This window comes from Hemicordylus capensis, chromosome 16 (assembly GCF_027244095.1).
Source record: "Hemicordylus capensis ecotype Gifberg chromosome 16, rHemCap1.1.pri, whole genome shotgun sequence".
Classification (NCBI taxonomy): Eukaryota; Metazoa; Chordata; class Lepidosauria; order Squamata; family Cordylidae; genus Hemicordylus; species Hemicordylus capensis.
The window spans coordinates 1,595,666-1,622,920 of NC_069672.1; the positions used below are offsets into that span (position 1 = coordinate 1,595,666).

Sequence of the window (27,255 nt, forward strand, 5' to 3'; positions counted from 1 at the left end):
CCTTGGAGAAGCCGCTGCCAGTCTGTGTAGACAATACTGAGCTAGATAGACCAAGGGTATATGGCAGCTTCCTATGTTCCATCTACTGGACTCAAGTGCAAAATTTGCATATATTTTCAGAGATTCCCCCCCCCCACCTTTTCATCAGATCCCCACTTTTCATTTTAAAGTTTAATAGCAGCCACAATGTGGTACCTGCTTATTTTAACCAGCAGAGCAAATAACAGCTTCAGCAGGGGTGGGTTTCCATTGAGAAAAGGGGTTAAGCCCCCTCCTCCAGTGCTGTGGTCCCAATCCAATTCCAGACCCCTTCCACGGCGACTACAAAATGTTTGAAACCGTGTGAGACCCTATCACAGCTGACTGTCATGTCTAAGAACACCTTCAACGCGAGGGGGATTTCCAGTTATCCCTGCAGCACCCCTAGAGAGAGGAATCGTGGCCAAAGCTGCCAGCCAGTCGGCTGTTGGGGTCCAAACCCTCCTCTTGGCAATCACTTGGTTGTCAACCCCAAACCGATTGCCTCTGACCTGGCCAGGCCCCACAGCAAGGGAGGGCTTGCCCCGGTGAGGCTGCGGGGAAGTCTAAAAGGTTCTCAGCTCGTATGCATTCCTGCTTCTTGCTCGACCTGTCCCCTAGAGATGTGTGGCAAGTCCTTCCAGGTCCCAAGGACACCCCCTCCCCACGGGCCGGAAGGAGAGCTTTATACATACATGGCTTCCCAGGGGGTTCCAATTACCCTTCCTACCACGCAGACAGGAAAAGCGGCACAGAATGCGGGGGTGAATCTGTCCTTAAAAGCACTGGCAACCTCGCAGCACCAACGGTAATCCCCACGTGGAGGACGCGGGAGATATCAAACACAACGGCGACCTAATCGCTACGCCAAGAACAACGCCAGGAGGCAAGAAGAAGAAAAACGACCGAGCCACTTGGGTCCTTGGTGACCCTCGCTGCCTCCGCACCAAAGCCGAGCTCAGAAAGACCCCCTCCCCTCCCCGCAAGAGCAGCGCTGTGGCTCCAGCAGCATCCTAACAAACACAACCCACACGTAAGAGAAAGAAGAACAAAACCAGAGGGCAGAGGGGCCCCCACAGCGGGGCTCGGAGCTTACCAGACCCCGAGTCAAAGCAGGCCTTCTGGGCAACTTCTCCACGGCTGCCCTGCTCTGAGTCCCATGACGGCAACCACCTCAGGGCTCAGCCTCACCTTTTCCGGGCGCGACAGGACAGGATTCGGCCCTCAGGTGTGCAGAGGCAGACAGGTAGAGGTTAAGACGGGATAAAGCAGAGCAGGGGGAGGTCAGGGCCGCGGCGGCCAGGTGCTCACCCCTCCCATCTTCCCAGGGTGAGCCGGAATAGCCCTGATCCAGGATAATGAAAATCCTGTTCTAGAAGGGAGAACGTGGTCCCCTCCACACGCTGCACAGCGCGCATCTCTGCGGCACTCTGGGTTTCTTGCTCGAGCGCCCTCTCACGCCTTTGCACGCCCACTGGGCCCGGAGCAGGAGATTAAAGAGCCAACGCTGTTGCAATGCTGCATCGCACCGATACGGAGGAGCCGCTTCGGCCAGCTCCGTGTCGGAGAAGATACTTGCCCTGCTTTGCCTGCTTCAGCGTGGCGCGGAGAGCACAGCCCCAGCGCTCCTGGGCCGCCAGCACCGTGGGACAGCAGCCGGGCTCTTCCCCTGGCCATGATCCATCCTGGGCCATGCGGATCAGGGCTCCCCTAGCAGGCCATGACACTGCAAGGAGCGGGGTGGCAGTTAGCGCTTTGGGGCTGCTGCCGGCCTCCCAGCCAGGGGGAAATGAACCCGTGGGCCCCGGAGAGCCTTCCCCCCGCCGGGGGATTGGAGACAAAAGGCTGCTGGCATGAATGGCCCACTTTGGGAGAACGACATGCTATTAAGGGCCAGCTTGAGACCCCAAATCCTCCGGGATTCAGGGCTAATAAGCGCAAGGCGTTGAACGCCTGCCAAGGTGGAAGCAGTAATCAGCCACCGGAGAGCAAAGCCTTGATGGGCATTCACGTGTCCGGCTAATGCTGAGCATATGAGCACAAACAAAGGGGGGCAGTGTGCTATTCAGGAGTGTGTGTGTGTGTGTGTGTGTGTGTGTGTGTTGTGTGTGTGGACTGCAGAGGGGAAGGGGAGGGGGTCCCTCTTGCTCCCAGGAGGATCTTTGCTCTCTTCCCTGATGGGCAAGACGAGGCAAGCAGGACAAAACCGAAATCCTGCTTATTCTGCTCCCTCATAGTTGTTGTTCTTTAAAACAGTAGGTTATCCATCTATTAAATATTTTGAATAATTTGTTTCTGCGAAATAAAGTCCAACTTCCCGATGACTTGATACTTCCCTACAGAGAACAAATTTTGCATGTTGCTTAAATTAGCTGGATGCACTACTTTTTATATTGGAATATGCTCAGTGAAAGCTTTAAATTTTTTTGGAAGAAATTCTGAATATCATACTTCCCGATTACCTACACACACATTCTGCATGACCAATCCTGCAACTTAGGATCGTTGGCAGTAGTGAATGCACTACCTTTCACACCACAATATGCTGGGGGAAAGGTTTGAATATTTTTTTTCTGTATTCTGAAGAAGTTCTGAATATAATGATAATATTTTAACTGTTATTGCTCTTAACAGATTTGTAGCGCTCAATGATCAGATCAATAATTCAAAAACAACACCAAGCCCAGGAGAAGCAGAAGATCTTTCTCAGATTCAAATTTACCACGATTCAAATTTACTAAGTATGGTCATTATTCAATAAAATGAATAATGTTTGCAATCGAAATCCTACAGATTTTAAACTACTCTTTTACTTCCCTTTTGCAAACACATGAATAAAAAATTATATGACAGCTATTCAATTTATTGAACTTTCCAATAAGTGTAATGTACACCAAATGACGGTGCCTGGCCAATGACAGGCCTCAGCTGCTAGTTTAAAATATTTCCATCCTGCCTTTTCAGTGGACTGCTTTTTGGGGTGGATCACAAAAATAATAAAAATAGGGAGAGCACCATGTGAATTTAATAAAAACCAGCTAAAAACAGAACCCAATTAAAACCAAGTTTAAAAGCCCTTCCAGAAACAAATCGCAGATAAAAACACCAAGAAGCCTGTTCTAAAAAGAAGGGAAGTCAGCACTGCAGTCCTCTTCAGACAGGCTTCAGAAAAATCAAGGTGTGAACTCAAGAGTCTATGTTTTGGTGAGTGAGGGAAAAGAACAAGAAAACTAATCAGGTGGTGGGAATTTGGTGATTTGGCACAAGGAAGGGATGTTATGCCACTATTGTGTATTATTTAGAGAGTTTGCTAGCTCAAGATCAGCTTTTGTGATAAAACAAGCATGTTGCTAGTCCTCAAGATAGGTTTGAAAATATATGGACAATGTCTGCTGAAGTCAGGGAGGCTGGTGAAGAGAGATTTGAGCATATTTTCAAGTGGCTATTGGCATGCATGTCAGCAGCGTGAATTGCATTCTGAATTGCATGGAAGTTTTTCACAACTTTTACCTCGAATCTCCCCTGGAAGGGAGTGTGTACATTCATACATCGGCCAGATTTCCCCCAAAGTCAGTGCAAAATATTTGGGAGCACTTCACACACAAATTTGGGGTTTCCTTTCCAAATGCAAGCTTATCCCGATTTTCGTCTGGGTTAAAAAAACCTCTGTAGTTTAGTGAGTTTTTTCTGGATAAACCATAGTGGCTTCCAGCAATTACATTTACATAATAAAGAGCCCTCTAATGGAATCTCATTATGCTTGGAGGGATCCTGGCTCCCAAATACCATTCTGCTCGGAGTAGAAAGCTGGGGTGGAGAGTTTGCAGCTGTTGAGCTGACTCTGGGCCAGTCACGTATTGCTCAGCCTAGCCTACCTCGCAGGGTTGTTGTGAGGGTAAACATAACTATGTACACCACTCTGGGCTTTTTGGAGGAAGAGCGGGATATAAATGTGAATGAATGAATGAATGAGGGAACATAAGCCACGATTCTTATTTGAAGTGGCTTTGCTCAACGGATACTCCGAGAGCTGAAAGCCACATGTGAAAAAGCTCATGAGGCTGGTAGACAAACAAGGATTCGGGGCAGCCCTTTCATGAGGCAAGTTGAGGCAGTTGCCTCGGGTGGCAGATTCCTGGGGCGCCAGCAAGGCGGCCAGATGCCTCTGCTGCTGCATCAGAAGAGCTCTTGGGGACCAATCGCACCCTGGCAAGCTTTGGGATTGGCAACCGTCCCTCCTCCCTGCCCCCTGAGCCACTTCCAAAGCCTGCAAGGGTTGCTTTTGAAAGGGGGCTGGCCCCCAAGAGGGGCCCGGGGCCAGACCGCACTGGGTGCCCCACTTCAAGTGCCCCAGTAACTTCGGGCAGCCCAAGAGAGACCACTATCAGTTCAAGTCCAAAACACTCCTGCCCCAAACTTTGCCCGGGAAGAATTAAAGTCCAGCCTTTTAAAGTCCACCCTTGGGGAGCTCCTCACTGATTAGAAGAACCGAACCGAACCAGTTGCCACAAACAGTCTTTCTGTCCGCTCAGCTTTCCCTCTGAGAAGGCTGGAACCGTTTCCAGGAAATCGCCCTGCTTTTCGCCCAAAGCTAGCTAACCAGGACACGTTCCCCGTGTCAGGATTTTGCACTAAGACACACCAAGGAAACACCCACTCCCGCCGTAATAGATCAGCTGGAGCAGACGACAAGAGCCACATTGGAGGAGGGTGGGGTTGAATTGGAAGTGGTTGCTGAGTCACTTGTGACAATTCAATTGCCACTGGGGGAAGTGTTATGACAATTTAATTGGCTTCTCTTGTTCACAAAAAGGTGCGTGGGTGTGTGTTGGCACAGGTACATTATGACTAAGTGGAGACAGGGCTACACCCACAGCATCAGCATTCACCTTGAGTGCTGTGGGTCTATACAGTGTGGGTTCTCAAAACTGGGTCCCCAGATGGTGTTGGACTACAACACCCATCATTTCAATTCTCTGGCTAGACTGGTGGGGGGTGATGGGAGTTGTAGTCCGACTTCCTCTGGGGAGCCAAGTTTGAGGAAGTTTGCTGCACAGCAAATTTAAACCAGTTCTGTGCTCACGTATTGATCTTCATGGCAAATCCAGTGGAGGGATCCTGGGATTACACACCACACCCGAGCACTGCATCCCAGCATCCTCACAACACTGCAGTTCCAGGAGTGCATCGGGAGAAGCCGTAACTATTAAACCAGTTTGAATGTTGGCCTTAATCTGTGGTGTGCAGACATCATCTTGAATCTGGAAGCCAGTTTCCAAGACCGCCTCTTACCTGGCTAGGATCTGGAGTGCGGGTGTGTGGATCGGTTCTGAACCAACTAGTAAAACCTACGGCCACTAGCTTGGACAAATTCATGGAAGACAGGCCTATCAAGGGCTATTAGTCTGATGGCTACAGGCCACCTCCAGCCTCAGAGGCAGGATGCCTCTCAATCCCAGTTGCAGGGGAGCAACAGCAGGAGAGAGGGCAAGCCCTCCCCTCTTGCCTGTGGGCTTCTCAGGGGCATCTGGTGAGCCACTGTGGGAGACACGATGCTGGACTGGATGGGCCTCCTTGGGCCTGATCCAGCAGGGCTGTTCTTCTGTTCTTAAAAATCTACACTTCTCAGAGAAGAGCAAACACTCTCAGATTCTTTACTGCTCTTTTGCAAGCTCTTGTACCTCCTTCCGTGAAGTCCTTTGGCTTGCCCCTTAGTCCTGTCAGAAACTGTGCATGTGCATCTGAATTCATTCCCTTTCACCCTTACGTGTCAATCTTCCTTCCCTGTCTCCCTGCTCCACCCCCCCCCCCAAAATCTAGGTCTAAAAGTAGACTGTAAGGCCCTAGGGGCAAGGAGCTGTTTTTACTGACCTGGCAACATAAAGCACCATGTATACTATCTATATTGCATTGTACTTGTGGCAATGAAGCTTCTGCTGCTGTTGGGTGAGCTGGAGCGTTCATGATGCTGTCGGAATATCTGCAGTCTGGCTTCTGTGAGGGGAGGGGAATTTGTCAGTTTGGCTGGGATGGAAATGTCACACAGGGGCAGGAGGGGTTTTGTTGGGCATTGGAAAGCGGACTTGGAAAGTGGTCCCAAGAGGCAGTGAAGGTAGGAGTCAGGGATCCCAGAGGCACGGTGGCTGAAGGAAAGGTGCAGAGTTGGCAATGGACCGAGAAACAGGAGCCTGGCCAGAGGGAAAGGAGACGAGAGCTCAGGTTGCATTGAGGAAGAAGGCTATAGTGTGACCCAGCACGCCTAAGACAGCAATGAAGACCAGGAAGTGGGGGGTGGGGCTGAACTATACCTATTGGTTTAAATTAACTAGTCAGTCCTTTGCAGTAAGTTGCCCTGGCACGCCAGAATGCTTCTGCTTTAACGGAGGTACTTCTGCATGCAACACCCTTTGTCAGGATGGGTGTTGAATGCAGGGACTTCTGAGGATTCGCAGCCACAAGACAGAGGGGTGCCTGGTCCCTACAGCATACATAAATCCCACTAATCAAGGGTTCTCAACCTTGGGTCTCTAGATTCGGGACTGCAACTCCCATCGTCCCCTGCATGATGGGAGGTGTTATCCAACAATGTCTGGGCCTCAAGGCTGAGAACACCTGGACAAATCCTGCATCTTTGCATGTATTTCAGAAGCTCTTCTGTTCCCCTTTTTGTTCCCCTTTCTGAAAGAAAAACCACTCACAGGACGCTCAGTATTAGACACACAAACACCACAATTTAAATGCACATCAACAAACATTCAGAAATTGATAAGAGGCAGCAGCCTCTGCGTACTGAAATGTACAACTTCAATAAACTCAATGCGGGGGCGGGGGGGTCTGCTTTTACTGCCTGAAAGGGCAACCAGAAATGAAGGCAGAGCTGCATGGCTTTGGTGCCCCAACACAGAAGGCTCCATCATGGAGTTACAGAGCTCACATGGGCTGTTTGCCACGGTACCCAGATGGAGCCTCTCTGTCCAGGGGTAGCATACCTCTCTCTGAATGGCAGGTGCCAGGAGCCAATGGGAAGGGCACTGCTTGCATCCTCCCAGAAGCATTTAACTGGCTGCTGGACCCTCAGATCGATTCTGCCTTTCAAGCTAAGAATGGAACCTCCCACTTCAGAAGCAGTGTACCTTTGGACACTAGATTTGGAAGAGCGATCCATGCCATGCCCTGCTCATGAGTTTCCCTCACGAGCTGCTGAGTGAGATGGGTCTTTGGCTTCAAAAAGCAAGGCAGTTTGCATGAGAATCAAGGCTTTTAATACACGCTTGCCATCCCCTTCTGACAAATCTCACAGCAGCATTTCCACTGGTGCAGCTCCCTACTCCACGCTAAATAATGCAGAGGCAGCGTTGGGCGCGGTGATCAGCGGCAGTCACCAAAGCACAAAAGGCGGAGGATTAAGCCTCCATCAATATTTAAGCAGCTGAAGCCTCTGCTAAGGGAGGGGACCGCAAATGTATTTAGAAGCCGCCGGTGAGGTGGACTCTGTGGTTACCAGCTGTGACAGGAGGTGGTATCAGTTTTATACTAGTTTCACTGTCGTGGTTTCCCTCAAAGACTTCTGGGAATTGGAGTTTGATGAGGGAGCTGAGAATTCAGGCAGGGGTTCTCGAACGCAGGTCCCCAGATGTTTCTGGACTACACTGGGGAAGATGGGAGTTGTAGTCCAGAAACATCTGGGGACCCAAACTTGAGCACCTCTGAGTTAGCAGCAAACTCAAGCTTGTCTTCACAGAGCTATGGTCTCCCCGAAGTCCCTGGTGAGAGAGATTCAACTACATCTGCAGTGTAGGAACATGCCTACAGACCTGCAGGTAGACAGGAAGGAAGAAGCCCTCTGGGCATGTTGAGAGTGCACACACCACTAAGTCCACAAAACATGTTATTAGCTGGCTTGCCTTCCAAATACTTGTGCAGCTGATGGTCTGTCTCAACTGAAAGAGTTTCTTTATCTGATTAGATTCCCGGAGACAACCTACGGTTCCCTAGCCTCAACCTCCACATCGGCACCACGAGATATTAACACTGAGCAGACTTGCAGGGTTCTTGGGAGGGTGACAGATCACACCTGTGAAGCATTACACTGATGTGCTTGTGCCATTTCCTTACAAGTCAGAGCACATTATTTTGGCATTTTTAAAAAACCTGCGTTTGTACATTGCTATGGACAAGCTGTCCCCGCAAATATTAACTATTTCAAAATTCAACGTAGTCCAGCAGGCTTGCAAGGACCACTTCCCAAATAGTCAGAGAGCATCCAGTCTACCAAAAGCTCATGAAGCTCTGTGCATTCCACAATTCTCCACGACACACCCCAAAAGCCACCTATTCAGCTTCCTAAGAATGTCCATTTTCATGTTTTCAAAACCACACTCAAGTTTCTAGCTCTTAGGGTGGTAAATATAGGCCCGGCAGCAGACAATGCCCACTGGAATCACAGAAGCCAGAGGAACAGTTGAATAAGATTTACCCTTGTTGCAGATTAGTATATATGTATGTATGCATGCATGCATGCTTATTATTATTATTATTATTAACAACAACAACAACAACAACCACCACCACCACCACCACCACCACCACCACCACCACCACCACCACTCAAAATGGTCAAGAATGAGAAACTATTCAACACCAATGAAACAAAGCAGGCCTACAAGAAAGAACAAGTCAAGAACCGAGCAGAAACATGGAGAAATAAGCCTGTGCATGGTCAATATTTGCACAATATAAGTGGAAAATCAGACATCACCAAGACCTGGCAATGGCTTAAGAATGGCAACTTGAAGAAAGAAACTGAGGGTTTAATACTGGCTGCACAAGAACAGGCACTAAGAACAAATGCAATAAGAGCAAAAGTCGAAAAATCCACCACAAGCAGCAAGTGCCGCCTTTGTAAAGAAGCAGATGAAACAGTGGACCACCTGATCAGCTGTTGTAAAAAGATCGCACAGACTGACTACAAACAAAGGCATGACAAAGTAGCAGGGATGATACACTGGAACATCTGCAAAAAATACAATCTACCTGTAGCCAAACATTGGTGGGACCATAAAATTGAAGAAGTGATAGAAAATGAAGATGTAAAAATATTATGGGACTTCCGACTGCAAACAGACAAACATCTGCCACACAATACACCAGATATAACTGTAGTCGAGAAGAAAGAAAAACAAGTCAAAATAATCGACATAGCAATACCAGGTGATAGCAGAATAGAAGAAAAAGAAATAGAAACAAATCACCAAATACAAAGATCTACCAATTGAAATTGAAAGGCTGTGGCAGAAAAAGACCCAAATAATCCCAGTGGTCATTGGCGCCCTGGGTGCAGTTCCAAAAGACCTTGAAGAGCCCCTCAACACCAGAGGGGCCACAGAAATCACCATCAGCCAATTACAAAAAGCAGCTTTACTGGGAACAGCCGATATTCTGCGACGATATCTATAACAACTGACAATAAAATTCTGGCATCCCAGGTCCTTGGGAAGGACTTGATGTCTGAATAAAACAAACCAGTCAATAACACCTGTCGGACTGTGTAAACAAGAAATAATATTTATGTATGGTCCTTGCCCCTCCCCATAGCTAGGAAAACTAAAATAAATTATGTTAAAAAAAATGGGAGAAACTAAACACACTTGCAGTTGGACAATTCAGCTTTTCTCTTCAGAGAATTTGGGTAATCAGGGAGTTCTCAAACTCGGGCCCTCAGATGTAGCCTTGGACTACAACTCCCTTCAGCCATTGTGGCTGCGGAACATGAGAGTTGTAGTCCAACAATTCCTTGGGACCCAAGTTTGAGAACCCCTTACCTTAATAGAGATTTTTCCTTTCCTTTTTTTCATGCAGAAAGGTAAGCCCTGGAGTGAGTACATAGATTACCGGCTTAATAATAGAGAAGTTACACACACACACACACACACACACACACACACACACACACACACACACACACACTTCCATAGGTACAGTCAGACGCGTCTGAAATAATCCCGAAATGGTATACAGGAGCCTGCTGGACTTACTTTTCATTGCTTCTAAATGGAGAAAGTCTCCCCAGGAGGAAATTCAAGGCGATGCAAAAACTCCCGGAGCTCATGGCAAGGCAGACATTTAGCCACCACAAGGTTCGAGTTCAGGAAAAGGGAGAAGGCATGGGGCAACCGGAAGCAGAAGCCAGAGATCTTCCACTGAGGTCAAGTGGGAGGCAGAAGCAGAGCTGGCCAGGGTTTGGATAAAGGTAAACAGAAAGAGAGACTCTAACCCTAACCCCTGCCTGCCGGCCACCAAAACAACAAACGCATCCATCAACAGCCCCAAAGGGGACTCACTGCTAGCCATGCCTGCACCTTGAAACCTTGCTAGAACTTGGAACAGTCAAGCAATTTATGTTGCCCCTTTTAGAAGAATTATTGCAGCCAGTTGGCAGCTCTGGCACAGAAGCCGGTGGACTTTGTGATGGCAAGGAGGGGGGGGGGGCTGGAAAGAGTTGTGGCAAAGTAAACACCTGCTCAGGCGGCTAGTGACAGACGCTTGCCGTGCAGAAAGGCCCAGAGGAACTCCGTGCTGCTATTTCTAGGGGGCAATTGTGCTTGATTCTGCTCAGACACATTGCTGCTGGTTTCTAAGGAGTATTACACACTGGAATATATAAATAAATAAATACATTTTACTTAGTCCATAATGCTGGGGAAAGGTGGAAGGAAAGAGAAGAAGAGGACAACCAGCAGCAAGGTGGATGGACTCCATGACGACAGCAATGAAGGCACCACGGAGAGACCTTCAAGGCCAAGTTGAAGACAGGTCATCCTGGAGAGGATCTCTCTATGCGGTTGCTAAGAGTTGACACCAACTTGACAGCACTTCATCAATCAATCAATCAATCAATCAAATACATTTAGGAACCAGTGCATTGGGATCAGGATAGATGTAGAACTGCCTTCTCCCACAGGAGCCTGATCACCGGTTAAGATAACCAGAGGAGGCCCTACTAGATCAAATCAAAAGCTCCTAGGTACATAAAAAGGTTCCCTCCCTGGCAGCATCTCCAGGTGGGGCTGGGAAAGAGACTCCTGCCTGAAACCTTGGAGAACCTCTGACTGGCAGTGCAGGCAATAATGAGCCAGGTGGACCCAAGGGTCTGACTCAGTAGGAGGCCGCTTCCTACCTTCCAGAACTTAGCACCTGAACACACAAAGTTGGCAACCAACTTCTCACATCTGACCAGGCTGCTCCCTCCTCACTCAGTCTCCATCCAAAGTGTCAGCTGAAGCCTCTTAAGCCCTAAATGGAGAAGGCCAAGTGGGCGTGAGAAAGATCACCTCTCACTTGTGTATCCCGCCTCTCCATCCAGACAGCAAGGTTGGCATTCTTGGCTAAGCAAGAGTCCATGAAAACACTGCATATTCTCATTCAGTTTATTCCTGTCTCCCTCCCCTCTCAATGCTGTTTTCTCTTTTGCAGATTTTAGACTGAGAATGCCTTGAGGCAGGGATCTGCCTAATTCTTTGCGGAGCGCAATGCACAGAGACAGCACAAACTCCATACCCGCAGTTTGGAAGATTTTTCGTCTGAAGAAGCACAACGGGACTTACTTCCAGTGGAGGAAGAGGGCCGTCGCTGGCTGGTAGATGGTGCGTGGCTTTCTGCCGGCAGCGGAGGGGGTGGCGGTGGGGGGCAGACTCCCTCGGGGAGCGGTGGGGCTGGAGGAGGCGGGGGCACCTCTGCCGAAGGCTTCTTCTCAGCCGTGCCTCCATTTTGCACGCTGTCGTTGGACAGAAGGGAAGCCTTGGAAGAGAGGAGCAGAACCCAGGAGTTGACCATACATCACCAAGCAATGCCTTCGTGTCACCCCAGCCTAGTAGATGCCTGTCCTGGAGAAGTCTCAAGGCTCAGATTTCATCAGGAGACACCCTTATCCCTTGTTTCATGGAGGCCGGCCCTCTAGCAAGCTGTAGAGGCCAAGAGCGTGCGAGATAAACTCGTGGCTCACGACTCACTTGAGCTTGTGCAGCTCAAGTGGGCAGTTAAGAAGTGGCCATATTGGATGATGCTGGCCATTTCTCAACTTGGGGAAGGCGGCCATTTACCTCCTTCTTTCCCCTTCTCCTATCACTGACTGCTGTTGCCTTCTTCTGCCCTGGAGTGAGCTACAATGAAAAAAACATAGTTCTATAGGTTTCCAGGAGGAAAAGCCAGCTATAGCGGGCATCTATTGGCTAGTACCCATGCCACCACCAACACATCTTCATCCTCAAATCATCCCAGGAGTAGTTTTGCAACTAATTAAGTAATATGTATGATTTTGAGGGAAGGGAGAAGGTGGAAAATGACTGCAAAAGCCTATAAACACATAAATACCATCCTAAAGGGGTCCCCCCTCCCCTTTTAAAATGCAGACAGCCCATCTGAAGAATGGTTCTGGTATTTGGTTCGCAGAAGAAGAATGTGCTGGGGTTCACGTCATGTCAAGCTTCAGCTCTAGGCTGTCTCAACTCAAGCTCAGTTCTCCTCCTGCAATATGGCGCTGACGTGGTCAATATGGCCACCTTATGTGGTCGTTGGTGGGCATCACGTGGAAAAGGCCTTCACAACGACCAGGGAGGTTGCACAGGCAACTTCTCTCCACCTACTGGCCACTCATCTGATTGGGAGTGGAGGAACAGCAGCCAGCCAGAAAGGGGCAGTGTTCCCACGGGGCTCACCTCCTCGCTGTGCGCCATCTTGCAGTGGTTTCCGGTTTGCCCTCCGGCGCTCCCGCTGCCCAGGTGTTTATAATAATCTCCGGTGCTGGGCTGCTTGTTGAAGTTTCTCGATTTTCTGCTGGAGTCGACACGCCGCAGTTCTGGGCTGTTCTCGAGTGAGGTCAGCTGAAAAGTCAAGCAGACAGGCCCTGGTTATATTGCAGCGTCAGTGAGAGCCCGGCCCATCTCCAGGCAGGTCACAGACACAGCAGCACAATGCTCAGAATCTTATGGAAACAAAGGATGTAAAAGCGACGATGCCCATTTTACACCCAGGTACACTGAGCCCCTGGAAAACGGGCTGGTTCACTTCGGTGCCCAAAATCTATCAAGGGAAGCCATGAGAGCTGAACTGGTTTAAGCCCAACTTAAAGTTCCTTGTGCAGTTGTGCTCCTGATCTCAGCAGCACGAGGTACACAACCATGGCGTAGCTTGGCATTTCTCTTTCTTGTCTTGGCACCTGCTTTCTTCCCCTTTAAACCAGCCTCAAATCAGCTCCGGCCCACCCTGGGAAAACACCACGGAAAAATCAAGAACTGCTTTACAGCATTCTCAATAGCTCCACAAAGCTACCATTCTCAGGGGTTTGGGGGGAAAGCCATTCATTTCAAACTGAGCTAGGTTTGCAGTGAAGATGTGGCCTCAGCCAGACTGCCAAGTTTTTGCCCGTCAGGGCTCTTCTGTTGCTGCTTGACAGACAGGAATGTTCCCTGGACTGTCAATGAAATGGTAGAAAACGTTTTCAGTGAGCAGGAGGTTGATTTGGGGAGACAGCTAGCAAACGTGGAGTGACAAAGTTTATGTAGATTAGTGCATTTATATCGTTGAATGAAGCATCTGTTGGATGTAGTACCAGTAGATTTTTAACCCCAGTTAAAATCCAGAAAATATAGGTTGCAGAATGCAAATTGCCGTCACTGTAATATGACCCAAAGTGACTTTGTGGATGTTTGGTGAGAGGGTAAACAATGAAATCCTTTTTGACAAGGGGTGGAAGAGACCATTCAAGAGCTTTGGGGAATAAATATTGACTGACGTCGAGACCAAGTTCTCAAAAGTACTACTCAAGAGCTACTCAAAACTAGTTAATTTCAATGTCAGCCATATTTTCACTTCTAGAATGATATTGCTGAACATATCGATGTTAACATTAAACAGGATAGCTAAAACCTGGAAAACTAATATAATCCCTAGCTTTTCCCACTAGTTTCAGAAGATCTGGTGAGCGACAGTTACAAAAACTCTCTGCTAGGATTCAATTTTTGGAAAGTAGATTAAAGGCCATTCAAATATTTATGAAAGGATGTGAAAAGCTTCTTGAAACCTGGAAAAGGTTTACATTTTTTAATAAAAGAAATATAAAATTTCCTGATGATCATTTTCAAGAGTGTGCTGTGCATGAACAGCGTAGGGGCAGGGGAAACGATGGTAAATATTTTACAAATGTCTCTTTTGGGACATTCGAGGGCGATTCGAGAGCCACATGTGCTCGACTGGCCATGGTGAGAATTCTACACCCAAGGAAGGAGGAGGGGAAAAGGCTCGCCTGTGAGCTGGGCCGGGAGGCGGGCAGCCGTGGGGAGCCCAGACTGTGGACTCCGCTCCAGAGTGAGTGGGGAGGCAAAGCCTGTGCCTCATGCCTCCCCGCCAGCGCCCGGATGAGAGTCCCTCCTCCCTCGACCTTGCTTGGAGGATTCTCACCAGGGCCAACTGAGAGTGGGCACAGCTGCTGAACAGGGAGGCTTCTCCTGCCCTCGTTCTGGATTGTGTGGCCTGCTCCAAGGTTTATTTGGTCCACAGACCTTCCCACTAAAGACGACAAACAAAATACAGCAGATTGCCAAAACCGTTGTCAGTTTCACTAGCTGTGCCCTGAATCCGCCTCATCACCACTTCTTTAAAGCAACCACCACCCCCCTAATAACGACGATGACGACGGTGTTGGTGGGAAGGGACAGGCAGGCGCCCTGGGGCGACGGAGAGCTGCCTGCCTCCCCCTGTGCATGGGACCACCAGCACCAAAGGGGACCAGCACTTGCAGAGCATTCGCCAAAAGGCTTCTAGGTTTCATGGAAGCACCCACTCAGTGGGGGGGGGGACTTGGGAGTGGGGAAGTGCCCCCACTGAGACCTCCCCCCATGCCGCCCGCTGCCTCTGCCCTTTTGAGTCTTGGAAACGCCCCCCCCCCCGAAATGTGACGCTCTGCATCCATCTACTTAGGGGCACCCTCAGGACGCCAGGGACCCCGCTGGAGAAAGAGACCCAACGGCCTCCCGCCCTAATCCAGAGTGGCCCTGTGCTTTCAAACCCACGAGAAGCGGTTTAAGCCCAGGAACCGAGGCAATGGGCCCAGGGCCCAGGGATTAGCAGGGGCAGCTTATCCCTTTGTGACAACCACAGGAGCCCAACTGCATCCTTCCCTGCGCTCTACAACAAAGGCCCCTTTGGCAAGGCCGGGGCACCCACGTTGCCGTGCCTGGCGCCTCTCTCCGCACACATTTTTGGACAACAGCAGCTAGTGTTGCAATCGCCTGCCACATAAACGCTCCTCTGTGACGCTCAGAAGCTTGCTACCTGGCTAACACATAAAAATTAATCATCATTAAGATCAGTCATATTTACGTAACACTTTAGAGGGTTGGTGGGAAGGGTTTCACATACGTTGCCTCAGTAACCCTTACGACAACATTGTGAGCTAGGACCTTTGTAAGCGAGCTAACTCAGCAAAGAGGCACCTACAGAGAGGCCATTCTCCTTGTTTAGCGGGGGAGAGCAACTGGCCCTCTCCATCCCCAGCACAGCACCCCTCTAGTGGCAGCTGCTGGTGCCTACCTTGTGTTTCCTTTTTAGATTGTGAGCCCCTTGGGGACAGGCAACCATCTCATCCACTCATATACATCTGTGTAAACTGCTTTAGAAACCTTTGTTGAAAAGCAGTACATAAATATTCTCTGTATTCATAGGACAGTGTTCATATACTGCAGGTGGATGATGCTGAAGTTGAGAGAGAGAGAGAGCCTAAGGAGAGCCATTGCACAGTGGGGTTCATGGCAGAAGCAAAATTTGAACAAGGACGTCTCGGTACACAGCCCCGCGCTCTGCCCCCCCCCCGCAATGCTGGTTTTCCGTGCGGATGCACAACACCTCTTAGGTCTAGATCATTTTGCTGCTGCTGTGCTTACTACTAGCGCACCTTAACAACTTTCTTTTTCCAGCGGGGATGGGGCCGTAGAAGCTCAGTGGGAGAGCCCCCCTGTTCTGCAGACAGAAGTTCCCCGGGTTCCCTCCCTGGCAGCAGCATTTCCAAGCAGGGCTGGGAGAGAGCCCTGCCTGCAACCTTGGAGAGGCATGGCTGCCGGTCAGTGTAGGCAATGCTGAAATAGAGGAACCTCACTCTAAGGCAGGTTCCCTATGTTCCTGTGATGCCTGTGCCATTAACAGCCTGGTAACAGGCAGAAATCCAGCAGGGGACATTTCTCCCCTGAGTGTCAGCGCAGAGATAGAAAGTTTCCTCACCCGCTTGATTACTGTCTTCCACACAGCCTGGTGGTAGCAAGCATGACTTGTCCCCTTAGCTACATGGTACGGTGGACCATATACTGACTCAGTATATGGCAGCTTCCTATATTCCCTAAGATCTTTCCTGGCTCTGTACTTGAGATCTTTTTAGGAGATGAAAGCTGGTCTTGTGGTAGCAAGCGTGCCTTGTCCCCTTAGCTAAGCAGGGTCTGCCCTGGTTGCATATGAAAGGGAGATTAGAAGTGTCAGCACTGGAAGAAACTCCCCCTCAGGGGATGGAGCCGCTCTGGGAAGAGCATCTAGACTCCAGGTTCCCTCCCTGGCAGCATCTCCAACGAGATAGGGCTGGGAGAGAGACTCCTGCCTGCAACCTTGGAGAAGCCGCTGCCAGTCTGTGAAGACAATACTGAGCTAGATGGACCACTGGTCTGACTCAGTATAGGGCAGCTTCCGATGTTCCTATGAATTTGGGGCACTTTCCAGACTAGCCACTCAAAAGCGGCAAAATGCTCCTTTCAGACAAATCACTTTCAAAATGTAAAACCTGAAGGGGGAGCAGTCTCGTGAAAACCAACAACCCAAAAAACCAAGACCTTTTTCACGCTGGATAAATGACGTCATAGCACTAAGTCGCAGCAATTAAATTCGAAACAAGGCATCCGACATATGAACGGCACCCTGGCGCTTTCGTTGGGACTGTGGTGTCACGACACAAGAAGGGTGGAAGCCTACGCCAGAGATGTGTTGTGCCTCTGTTGCAGGGCTTAGTCTGGAAAGCGCCCTGGCTGAAGGTGGACGGATCAGAGTAAAGTACATCAAGTCAAGCCTCCTTTTCCCAGCAAAGGCCAACTGCTTGCTTCTGGAAAGTCCACAGACATGGCGTATGGACTCAGAGATAGACTGCCTCAGAACACGGAGGCTCCATAACTCCATGTAGGCTATTCAGAGTTTAATTATTTATCAGATTTCTATACTGCCACATAAGCACAGCTCTAGGCAGTTTATGACTAAAGCTTTCCCCCCGCCCCTGCTGCCAACACTTTTCCATGGCCAGACGGTGTCAGGACGGCAGCCAAGAGCCTGGCGTGTCTCCCTCTTCTGACTCCTTTTGGACCCTGGGCCAAATTTCACATTTCATTATTGTGGAGCAAAACTCTGGCTTCTCAATTAACTTCGGAGTTTGCTCCTGGCCGGGAAGCAGCAGATGGACCTGGTCCCCAAAGCATCTGATAGTGGCTAAGAACAGCTGCATGAGAAAAACCCCATGGCCAGAGGCAGCATGCACACTATAGGAGTAAAAGATGAGCCCCCCCCACCCCCGCATTTCATTACCCCAGTGTCCTGGCAGCTGAAGCTCACGTTTTCCCAGTTAAATCGGAGGTTCACTATACCCACAACACCCTCGTGCCCCAAAAGAGTGACTCTAACTGTGTCAGGGCAAAGGAAGCCAACTGCTTTCATTAGTACTAAAGTAATGGCTAACCTGGGTGTGCCACCTGATTGGAAAGAGCAAACCCAGAGCAGCATTTTAGGAACCTAGGAAGCTGCCATATCCTGAGTCAGACCATTGCTCTATCTAGCTCAGTATTGTCTACACAGACTGGCAGCGGCTTCTCCAAGGTTGCAGGCAGGAATCTCTCTCAGCCCTATCTTGGAGAAGCCAGGGAGGGAACTTGAAACCTTCTGCTCTTCCCAGAGCAGCTTCATCCCCTGAGGGAAATATCTTGCAGTGCTCACACATCAAGTCTCCCATTCAGATGCAACCAGGGTGGACCCTGCTTAGCTAAGGGGACAAGTCATGCCTGCTACCACGAGACCAGCTCTCCTCCCAGGTTAGCCATTATTTTAAGCAGGGATACACCTATTGGTGCAGCGGGGAAATGACTTGCCTAGCAAGCATGAGGTTGCCGGTTCGAATCCCCGCTGGTATGTTTCCCAGACTATGGGAAACGCCCATATCGGGAAGCAGCAATACAGGAAGATGCTCAAAGGCATCATCCCATACTGCGCGGGAGATGGCAATGGTCAACTCCTCCTTTATTCTTCTACCCAAGACAACCACAGGGCTCTGTGGGAGCCAGGAGTCGACACCGACTCGACGGCACACTTGACCTTTACACCAGGCAGCCTCCTTTGAGGTAAACCTACTGCTGTTCTGCACTGGGGGTGATCGGATGTCTCATGACACCCCAAGTGGACAGAACTGCTCACCGTAGCAGGGTATCCCACAGAGATACAACAGGCAGCCTCCTCTGGGGGGTGGGGGGGTATTTGAGGGTCTAAAGGGCTGCAAGGGACATGACCCCCATTAGAAAACTACTTCCCACCCCTCATCACACACTGCCATTTTGTTATCTGTTTGCACAGATCCCCCTGCGACTCTCACGGGCGTCCCTAAGGTTGCTTTCCTGGACTTGGCACTGGCCCCAACAAGCCACAGATAAGAAGGGAGCTTGCTTGATGCTATGAATTCTCCACCCTACAGCAAGCAGAAGGCAGGGCCTGCCAGTTGGGAGTGTGGGACTAGGGCCGGAGAGACTGGAGTTCAAATCCCCTGGGTGACTCAGGGCTAGTCAGGTATCTTTCAGCCTAGCCTGCTTCACAGAGTGGTTGTGATGATAAACATAACCATGTACACCGCTCTGGGCTCTTTGGAGAAAGAGTGGAATATTTCCAGGCAAGCAATTCCGATGCTCACAAGGAAAAACACACACACATACAGAGAGAGAGAGAGAGATGGTTTGTCAAGGGGAAGAGGAAAACTAAAGAATGGATTTCTGCTTCTGCACCACAAAAGACCATCATGAGACCACACTGGGTCCATTTCTTCCAGCACCCAGCTTCTCACCATCACCACCCAGATGCCTCCAGAGACAGGCAGGCTGTCGCCACCCAGCAGCTGGCATTCAGGAGGAAGACTGCCTCTGGAAATGGAGGCTCCATCGAGCCAATAAAGCCCATACCCACAGATCCTCCTCTCCCGATTTGCCTACTGAATCAAGCCACCTGCTGGGCAGGGGCACCACGTCTGCCATTGAAGGAGCTTGGGGGTTTCTCAAGCTTGGGTCCCCAGAGCATGCTGGACTACAACTCCCATCATGCCCTTTGGCTAATGTGGCGGAGGATAATCGGAGTTGGAGTCCAACAATGTCCCAAGGTTGGGAGCCACTGAGCTGAGTGTCCTCAGGTACGGTGGAGCAGCCACGACTAGAGAAGTGGATATGGGGGCGGGGGGGGGGGGAACCAAATGTCCCTGGGCCAAAGGGTTGTGTGTATGGGGCGGGTGTCCTCCATTTAAACCCTGCTGCTTTCATTCATCACATTCTCGCTCCACCTTTCTTGCACGGAGCTCGGGACCGAGTTCATGTTGCACACCCCCTTCTTCTACCCTCAGGAAACGAGGAGCTGGCTTAGGCCAAGCAAGCCAGAGGCTGGCCCACAGGAGCTCCATGACTGCACAGGCAGGGATTTGAACCTGGTTCCCTCTACTCACAGCCAGGCACTCTAAGCACTGCACCACACCACCACACTGGCCCTCCTCCCACTGGAAAGGTTTTCAGACCCTCCAGCGGTGTGTGCCGAGTATTAAGTGAAGTGTCGCCTAAAGTGTGTGTGTGGGGGGGGGGGAGGGAATTAGACTTTGATTAGCTGGGGAGGTTAATCGTTAACCGGAGGAGAGGAGCATTTGCCTGCCCCCCTCCACGCCTCCCTCCGCAGCCCACAAAGGGTGTGCAGGCAGGACAGCAAACACGGAGCAGAGGAACATCCCTTCCCTGGAAGAGAGGAAAGGCCTCTTTGTTCCCAGGTGCTTTGTTAGCCCGGTGATGGTGATGAGGAGGAGAAAAGCTGGCAGGGAGGCAGGGAGGGGACCTCAGCCCGTCCTCAGAGAGCAGGTGGCGGAGGAGGCATTCTCCACCCACCCTGCCGCACTCAGAAGCCGGCCATGCAGCAGGGAGTGGGGAGCTGGGCTGGCAGTAGCAGGCATGCATGGTGCCCTTTGCTAAGAAGGGTCTGCCCTGGTTTGCACTTGGGTGGGAGACTCCATGGGAGCGCTGGAAGATCTCCTGCTTCGGGGATGGGGTCAGCCCTTCTTGCATGCAGAAGGTCCCGGGTTCAATTTCTGGCAGCTGGTAGGGCTGGGAAAGACCCCCTGCTGCCTGAAACCTTGGGAGAGCCACTGCCAGTCAGAGCACTGAGCGAGACGGACCAAGGGCCTGACTCCGTATAAGGCAGCTTCCTATGCCCCCACCCCTGCTCCTGAAACTCTGGCTTGCAGAAGCTGAGCAGGACTCAGCTGGGTCGGTGCCTAGATGGGAGATCGCCTGGGAACCTTGCATAAAGTCTGCAATATGGTAGTTACTCCCAAGGGCAGCACTACAGGACAGGTGGGTTGCAAAGAGACGGAAGCAGGTTCAGGCTAGACCTTCGGAGGAATTTCCTGATGCTGTTTGACAGTGGAACTGCCTGACACATGCAGTGGTGGGTCCTCCCTTGCCTGGCGGTTTTCAGGCAGGTGTCGGACGGCCCCCTGCCAGGGACGCTGAAGCAATTTCTTGCAATAATGTGATTTATGACAATGATCTTTGCAGGGCTATATTGTGAAAGCAACCTTGCCACCAGACAGATACTCACTCACAGCAAATTTGCAAATAGGGGATGTGCATGCACACACACACACACACACGCACACACACCCCTCTCTAGAAGATCTCAGAGGGATTCCTGTGGGTACATCAGTCCGTTTAAGCCAGGGGTTTCCCAAACTTGGGTCCCCCAGATGTTGCTGGGCGGCCAGGCCATTGAGACTGGGGAGGTGGGCGTTTTGGCCAAGCAGGGCTGGAAGAGACCCCAGTCTGAGGGCTTAATGTTTGCATCACAGGAGACTGGAAAACCCCGGAGGGTGGCGGTGAAGTCTCTTTCGACAAGAAGAGCCTGGCTTCCAGCCTCGGTTGAATATGGCTCCAGAGCATGGTCTGAGGGCACACGATGCAGCATCCTTGCTGAAGCTGAGCAGGCTTTGGTGTGGTCAGTGCCTGGATGGGAGACCCACACATGCCAACCTTGGGGGTGGGGGCTGCAGCTCAGCGGTAGAGTATCTGCTTTGCATGCACAAGGCCCCAGGCTCAATCCCTGGCAGCATCTCCAGGTAGGGCTCTGGTCTGGGAAAGACTCCTGCCCAAAACTGTGGAGAAGCCACTGCCAGTCAGTGTAGACAATACTGAACGAGAGGGACCAAGGGTCAGACTCAGTATGAAGCAGCTCCCTATGTTCCTATGGAAGTGGGCTCTCCAGTAAGCAGTGTCTCACCCCAAGAGGAGGAGGAGGAGATGTAAGAACAGCCACCTTGGGCCAGACAAAGGTCAACCTAACCCCACATGGCCTCTGCCAGTGGCCAGCCTGAAGCCCCCTGGAGTTCCTGGGGATCGGGGACAGCAAGCCGGAAAGCTGCAAGAGCAAATCTTTGGCAGACTTCTGGGTCTGCAGGAGAACTTCCACAGAAGATCTCCTGTGGCACAGCCTGGGCGGCTATACGCCTTTCAGGTGAGACATGAGAGATCCTGCATTTTGAGCCCAAATAAATTTGCTATACAAGTTATGGCTGTGCAGACATTGATGTTCTAAAGTTGCCCCCCCCCCACTGAGGCTGACACTCAAAAAGGGTGGAACCTCGTGTGTTGAGGAGGAAACTGATGAGGCTGGAAGGGGGTGTCAGGGCAGGGGAAGCGCTATTTTTGGAGGGGAGCTAATGGCATAAGCTCTCAAGCCACAGGAAGCCAGCTTTCCTCCTTGGCCCTGAGTTATGGTCTGAAGACACCGGATGCAGGACTCTTGTCGAAGGTCAGCAGTTCTGGGTGTGGTCACTGCTTGGATGGGAGACCACCTGGGGACCCCTTTAAGGCTGCCTTGAGTTCCATCATGGAAGAAAAGTTGGCCTTACTGTAATAAAATAAAATTCTCTCTTTCTACAGGAGGTCCTGAGGAGGAGACTAAAACCTTCATGTTGAACCTTCAGACCTGGAAATGCCAAGCTCTCCACAACTGCTCTGAACATTTGCAAAATATTTGGTGCCTGTTTTTGACACCCTATCCTATTTCATTTGGATATCTGGCCATATTCAACACGAGACATTCAGTATCCGATAAATGCAAACTTTTGCATTCAGTGCCTGCTAAAACCACCCTATGATGCCAACATGTTAACACATTCAGATAGCAAGCTTTGAAGGAAGCGGTCACATGCCAAAATGCAAAACCTGCATTCAAAACCAGAGCAGCAAAGTTTGGGCTAATCTGAAAATGTGTGGATATTCACTTCTGTTCCATTTTGCCCCCAAAAGTTTTACTCTTGTCATTTTTGCACATGCAGGTAATCAAAAAGCACCCTAGAACAATTTTAAAAAGTTCAAACCACCTGGCTATCCCTGGTTCTGAAAGGAAAACTCCCTCTTCAAGAGTGCTGTTTATATCCAGGAAATTTCAGGGGGTGGGCAGCAGATTCTCCGGAGCAGGACACAAATGAGCTTTTATAAATCAGCCTTCTTTGGATCGGCTATTTTGTAACTGGATGGGTAACTCATTCTCCTTCTGCTGTAAAGAAAGACAGGCACGATATTCTATACCCCAGACTTTCTTGCTCTCCTTCTTTCACCTAAATCAACCTTTCTGCAGTTTTATAACAATTGTCCTCCACGCTCAGGTTAAAGGGGGCAGCCATTTAAAGGGGGACAGGGAGCCATTTAATTTAATTTAGTTATTTATATATCTATGTAAACTGCTTTGGGAACTTTTGTTGAAAAGTGGTACATAAGTATTTGTTGTATTTATATCTTCCCTCCATTGGTCTTGTGGGCTTGAAGAAAGTTTCATTGGGGAAGGGAGAAGGAAGAGAGAAACAGGGCAAAGAGGAGAACATTCTCCCCCCATTTCCCATCCCGCTCCATACACACCCTACTCTAGTACTTTCCCCTTGTCCTATTTTTCAAAAACTCCACCTGTGTAAATACTTACAGGACCCAAAACAGCAGGCCTAGCTCAGAGGCACCTCCAAGCTCATATCCCAGTGGGGATTCTGCCTGCCTTCTCCATCTTGCTTTCAGTGACCTGGGATGTGCATCCTGCAGTGACGTGCAACTTGGTCGTGCGTTCATGTTTCTGAAATGGGGCTTTTGCAGCTTCAGCCTTCCAGCCGGCATAGGAACAGAGGAAGCTGCCATATACTGAGCCAGACCATTGGTCTATCTAGCTCAGCATTGTCTTCACAGACTGGCAGCGGCTTCTCCAAGGTTACAGGCAGGAGTCTCTGTCCCAACCCTATTTTTAGAGATGCTGCCAGGCAGGGGACTTGGGACCTTCTGCTCTTCCCAGAGCAGCTCCATCCCAAGGGGAAGATCTTCCAGTGATCACACTTCTAGTCTCCCTTCCAAATGCACTATTTGTGACAGCAGAGAAAACTGCCAGACCAAGTCACCCCAACAAAGTCCAGTGAGAAAGCCAAAGGTGGCGCCAGAAGTCCCAGCTGGACCCTGTGGGGTTGTGGGGTTCTTCCTGTGGGCGGCTAATTGAGAGACAGGCGGCTTCTTCAAGGGGAAAATGGCAAAAAGGACGTGGAAGGTGCGGATGAAATTACAGAACTCGCGGCGGGCACAGAACGCACACGCCGGGAACGAGACGGTAATTTTTATATTAATGAATTAAAAATGCAAAGGGACAGTCTCACTTGCAGCTAAAAGAATCATTGTGGGGTGATGAGATTGGGTTCAAAGATGACCCAAGCACACCCACACCCGATATACACACTACAGGTCCAGGTCTGATTGCTGGCTGAAAGCCCTTGCGACAGACCCAGAGCTCCCTCCTCTCGAGAGGGTCACTCCCTGGCTCACAGACCCCCCCTGCACCAATCCCCTAACCTTATCTGACCCAGGAGACAGGGCCACTTTGCCTCTCACCGCCCAGAGGGGAGGAAATTAGACTCCTCTGTGTGAGGCCCTCGGTCCAGCTCACCCCCTCCCTCCTGGCTTCAAAGGCCTGGCCAGGGCTCACCCTTTCCCATCTGCAAATGAGTGTTCCCCAGGAGAAGCTGCAGAGCTTAACGCCCGCTCAGCCAAGGACCTGCCTACGGACAGACTCAGGTAAAACTCAGGGCTAATCAGTTAGTAAATGCTTTTTGTAGTTTCTTTTGAATTCCTGCATTCCTTTCTTTACTCCCAGTTTCCACCTATTTCCCCTCAATTCCTTATTCTGTGTGCAACCCTTAATAAAGTTCATAGAAGTGGCTTCCGTCTGGTTTGAAAGGTTCTGGAGGGTTACTTGCAAAACTCTTCCCCAAGCGCCTCATAAAGACACCCACTACTGTTGAGTGGTTTTCAGAATCATACATTGTTGTCTAGAGCTGGGTTGTGTGGACTCTGGCCGTACAGTGCCTGTAAGTCCAAAGCTAGACAGTTCTCGGTAGTTGGAACTGTGTCTGAGCCTGGTCAGTGGCTTTCGATCAGTCTTCAGCTGGTGGCAGCCTACCTCGAAGGAGCGGCGTGCTCCTAGATTTGAGATCAGAGCAATCTCTCTATTGAGGGTAGATCCCAGGAAAGCTGAGAGTCACCTGTTTCATCACAGTGCTTGATGCATGTTGGTAGAGGGGTGTGTGTGTGTGTGTGTGTGTGTGTGTGTGTGTGTGTGTGTTGGGGGGTGGGGAGAGGTAAAAGCACAATTGTCCTACACGCCTTGGGTATCCCCTTCCATTTCTCAGGACACACTCTGGCCCTGACCCATTGCCATTATGGGGCCTGGCACCACTGTACATTGGACAGCTCTTTCACTAACAAGATCAGTCAGTGTCTTTCCTTTTTTATGAAGCCGCTCTCAAGCATTTGCAGGACTTTGCATATGTTCTTGCCACTGTGCAGTCCCGAGAACAGCCCTGCAGTATCTTTCAGCCTCCGCTCTCCCAGCAGAAACAGGGAAAGGACAAACAGCCACCCTAAGAACACGGCAGGCAGGGGATGAAGTGGGGTCTGAGCCAGGCAGGACTTTCCTGTTCACCCTCTTCACTCCAACGGTGCACTCATTTAAAGTCATTTCACGTGCCAAAAATGGTCCCTTCCTTTAGTGACAAAAGAACTAATTCCCTCTTCAGTTTAGCACCCACTTACAGACAACCACCAGTACTTTCAGGTTAAGCATCTCACCGCCACCAGTAACAGCCACACACCAGTCTCCGTTCTATGCACAGGATCCAGATACTGCAGGAAAAGCACACACTGGGTGTGCCTCCTAACACTAGTCCCAAGACGCACCAGACTGAAATCCCCTCCCAGTGCCCCCACCACCAAGCCCTTGACCAACTGCAGCTAACAGAAGCAAAAATGTATATTATTTTTCGCTTACCTGTGCAGAGGACACCAAGTCCCACTAAACCTGCCTGCCTGCCTGCCTGCCTGAAACATCAGTGTCACCCAACACCTGCCCTCTGCACACCTGTGATACACAAGCTGGCCTCTCGGGTTACAGGGCCCTCTAATGAATTAACTACACCTATCAGCTCACCCACCAGTGACATCACCTCGGTGCGGCAGCCAATCACACTGCAGTGGGATCTCTCACTCTGCTCTTCGCAGAGCCCTAAGTAAAGATCATCCTGAGAGCTGGGATGGTGCTGGCCGGTGCCCAGAGGATGCTGCTGCTGGCCCCCCAAATCCTGACTCCCCCCCTCCCTCTTAAGTTGCAAATTCATTTACAAGTAACAGGAAAAGTGGGGCCTGCTTGTGAAACACCCCAAACATATGGTGGATTCAGGGCAAAGACACTTTTTTTTAAAGACTGGATTTTGTGACTCTTACATGGTTTTTAATTGCTTTAATTTTTACCACTCTTTGGTTGAAGAGCAGTATATAAATATTCATATTAGTAGCAGGTATGATCATTTAAGTTGCCAGATATTCGTATTAATTGTTTTTAATGGCTTGACTTGTTTTTATTAGTTTTATTAGTGAACCCACCTAGAACAGAAATCGAGTTCAGTTCATAATCATCAATCATCATCAATCATCATCACCATCCTTGGATTGCACAGCCATAATAAAATGTGTTTTAACAAAGATATGGTTCATTTGGTGCAAATATGCATTTGTGCATATTTATTATTTGTTTGATTTATTTGTATTCTGCCTTGCAGAGTGAGGTCTCAAAGTGGTTTACATACAATTTTTAAAAAACACCCAAATAATCAGGATTCTGGCTGTTGATTATTGTTGATGCTGCAGCAGGTCCAATGGAAATAACCCACAAGAACTCACAACACCATTCGGTCCTAAAAGACAGTGGGGAAGCGTTGCCTCTTTCACAAGATCCTGCCCAAGCAGCAGTGTGCTGCAGGGGTGGGACAGAAATACGGCAAATAAATAAATAAATAAATATGCTACCCAGAAGGGGCACGCCGTCCAGGGCACAATTCGGGATGTGGCACATCTGGGAACTGGGTCTCCTCCTTGAGTGTCAGTCGGAAGCAACTGGTGCAAATGCTAGCCAATCCGGAGGCACCCTGAGATGGGGCAGAAAAGCGTGCCGCCTGCTGCGTGGGAGGAAGGAACACCATCTAGGAGCAATTTCCTAATGAGAAACCCACGTTCACACTCCTTCCCTTGGCCTTGGCAGCACCCAGAGGCGTGCAAACTGGCTTTATGCAAAGACTAAAGACAGCCAGGTGAGGCTGAGGTGGAAGGAGCAGCCCACTGCAGCTCGAGGGATGAGAGGGGACGGAGCTCAGTTGGGGGGCTCAGCCTGGAGGCCCGTCTGAAGGGCAGGAGCCTGTCCTGACAAAGCAGGGAGGCCGCAGGGCAAAGTGCGTTTGCTTCACCACCAACGGGAGGTCCGGTGGCAGTTGCCACCGGCTGGATTGGTGGCGACTCAAAACCGGACCTTATCTAGAGTTGCCCCGGGACTCTGGAACGTGTTTCCTGACGGAATTAG

General features: G+C 50.2%; 1 protein-coding gene across 1 annotated transcript in view; it reads right to left on the bottom strand.

Annotated features, from left to right (window-relative positions):
• The window catches only part of ESPN (espin), a 116,812-nt gene that overhangs the window by 27,495 nt on the left and 62,062 nt on the right, over nt 1-27,255 (bottom strand). Inside the window, exons 8-9 of the mRNA XM_053281490.1 lie at nt 12,732-12,896; nt 11,622-11,814 (exon numbers count right to left, since the gene is read on the bottom strand). Coding sequence (XP_053137465.1) covers nt 11,622-11,814; nt 12,732-12,896 — 358 coding nt within the window. The remainder of the gene's footprint in view (nt 1-11,621; nt 11,815-12,731; nt 12,897-27,255) is intronic.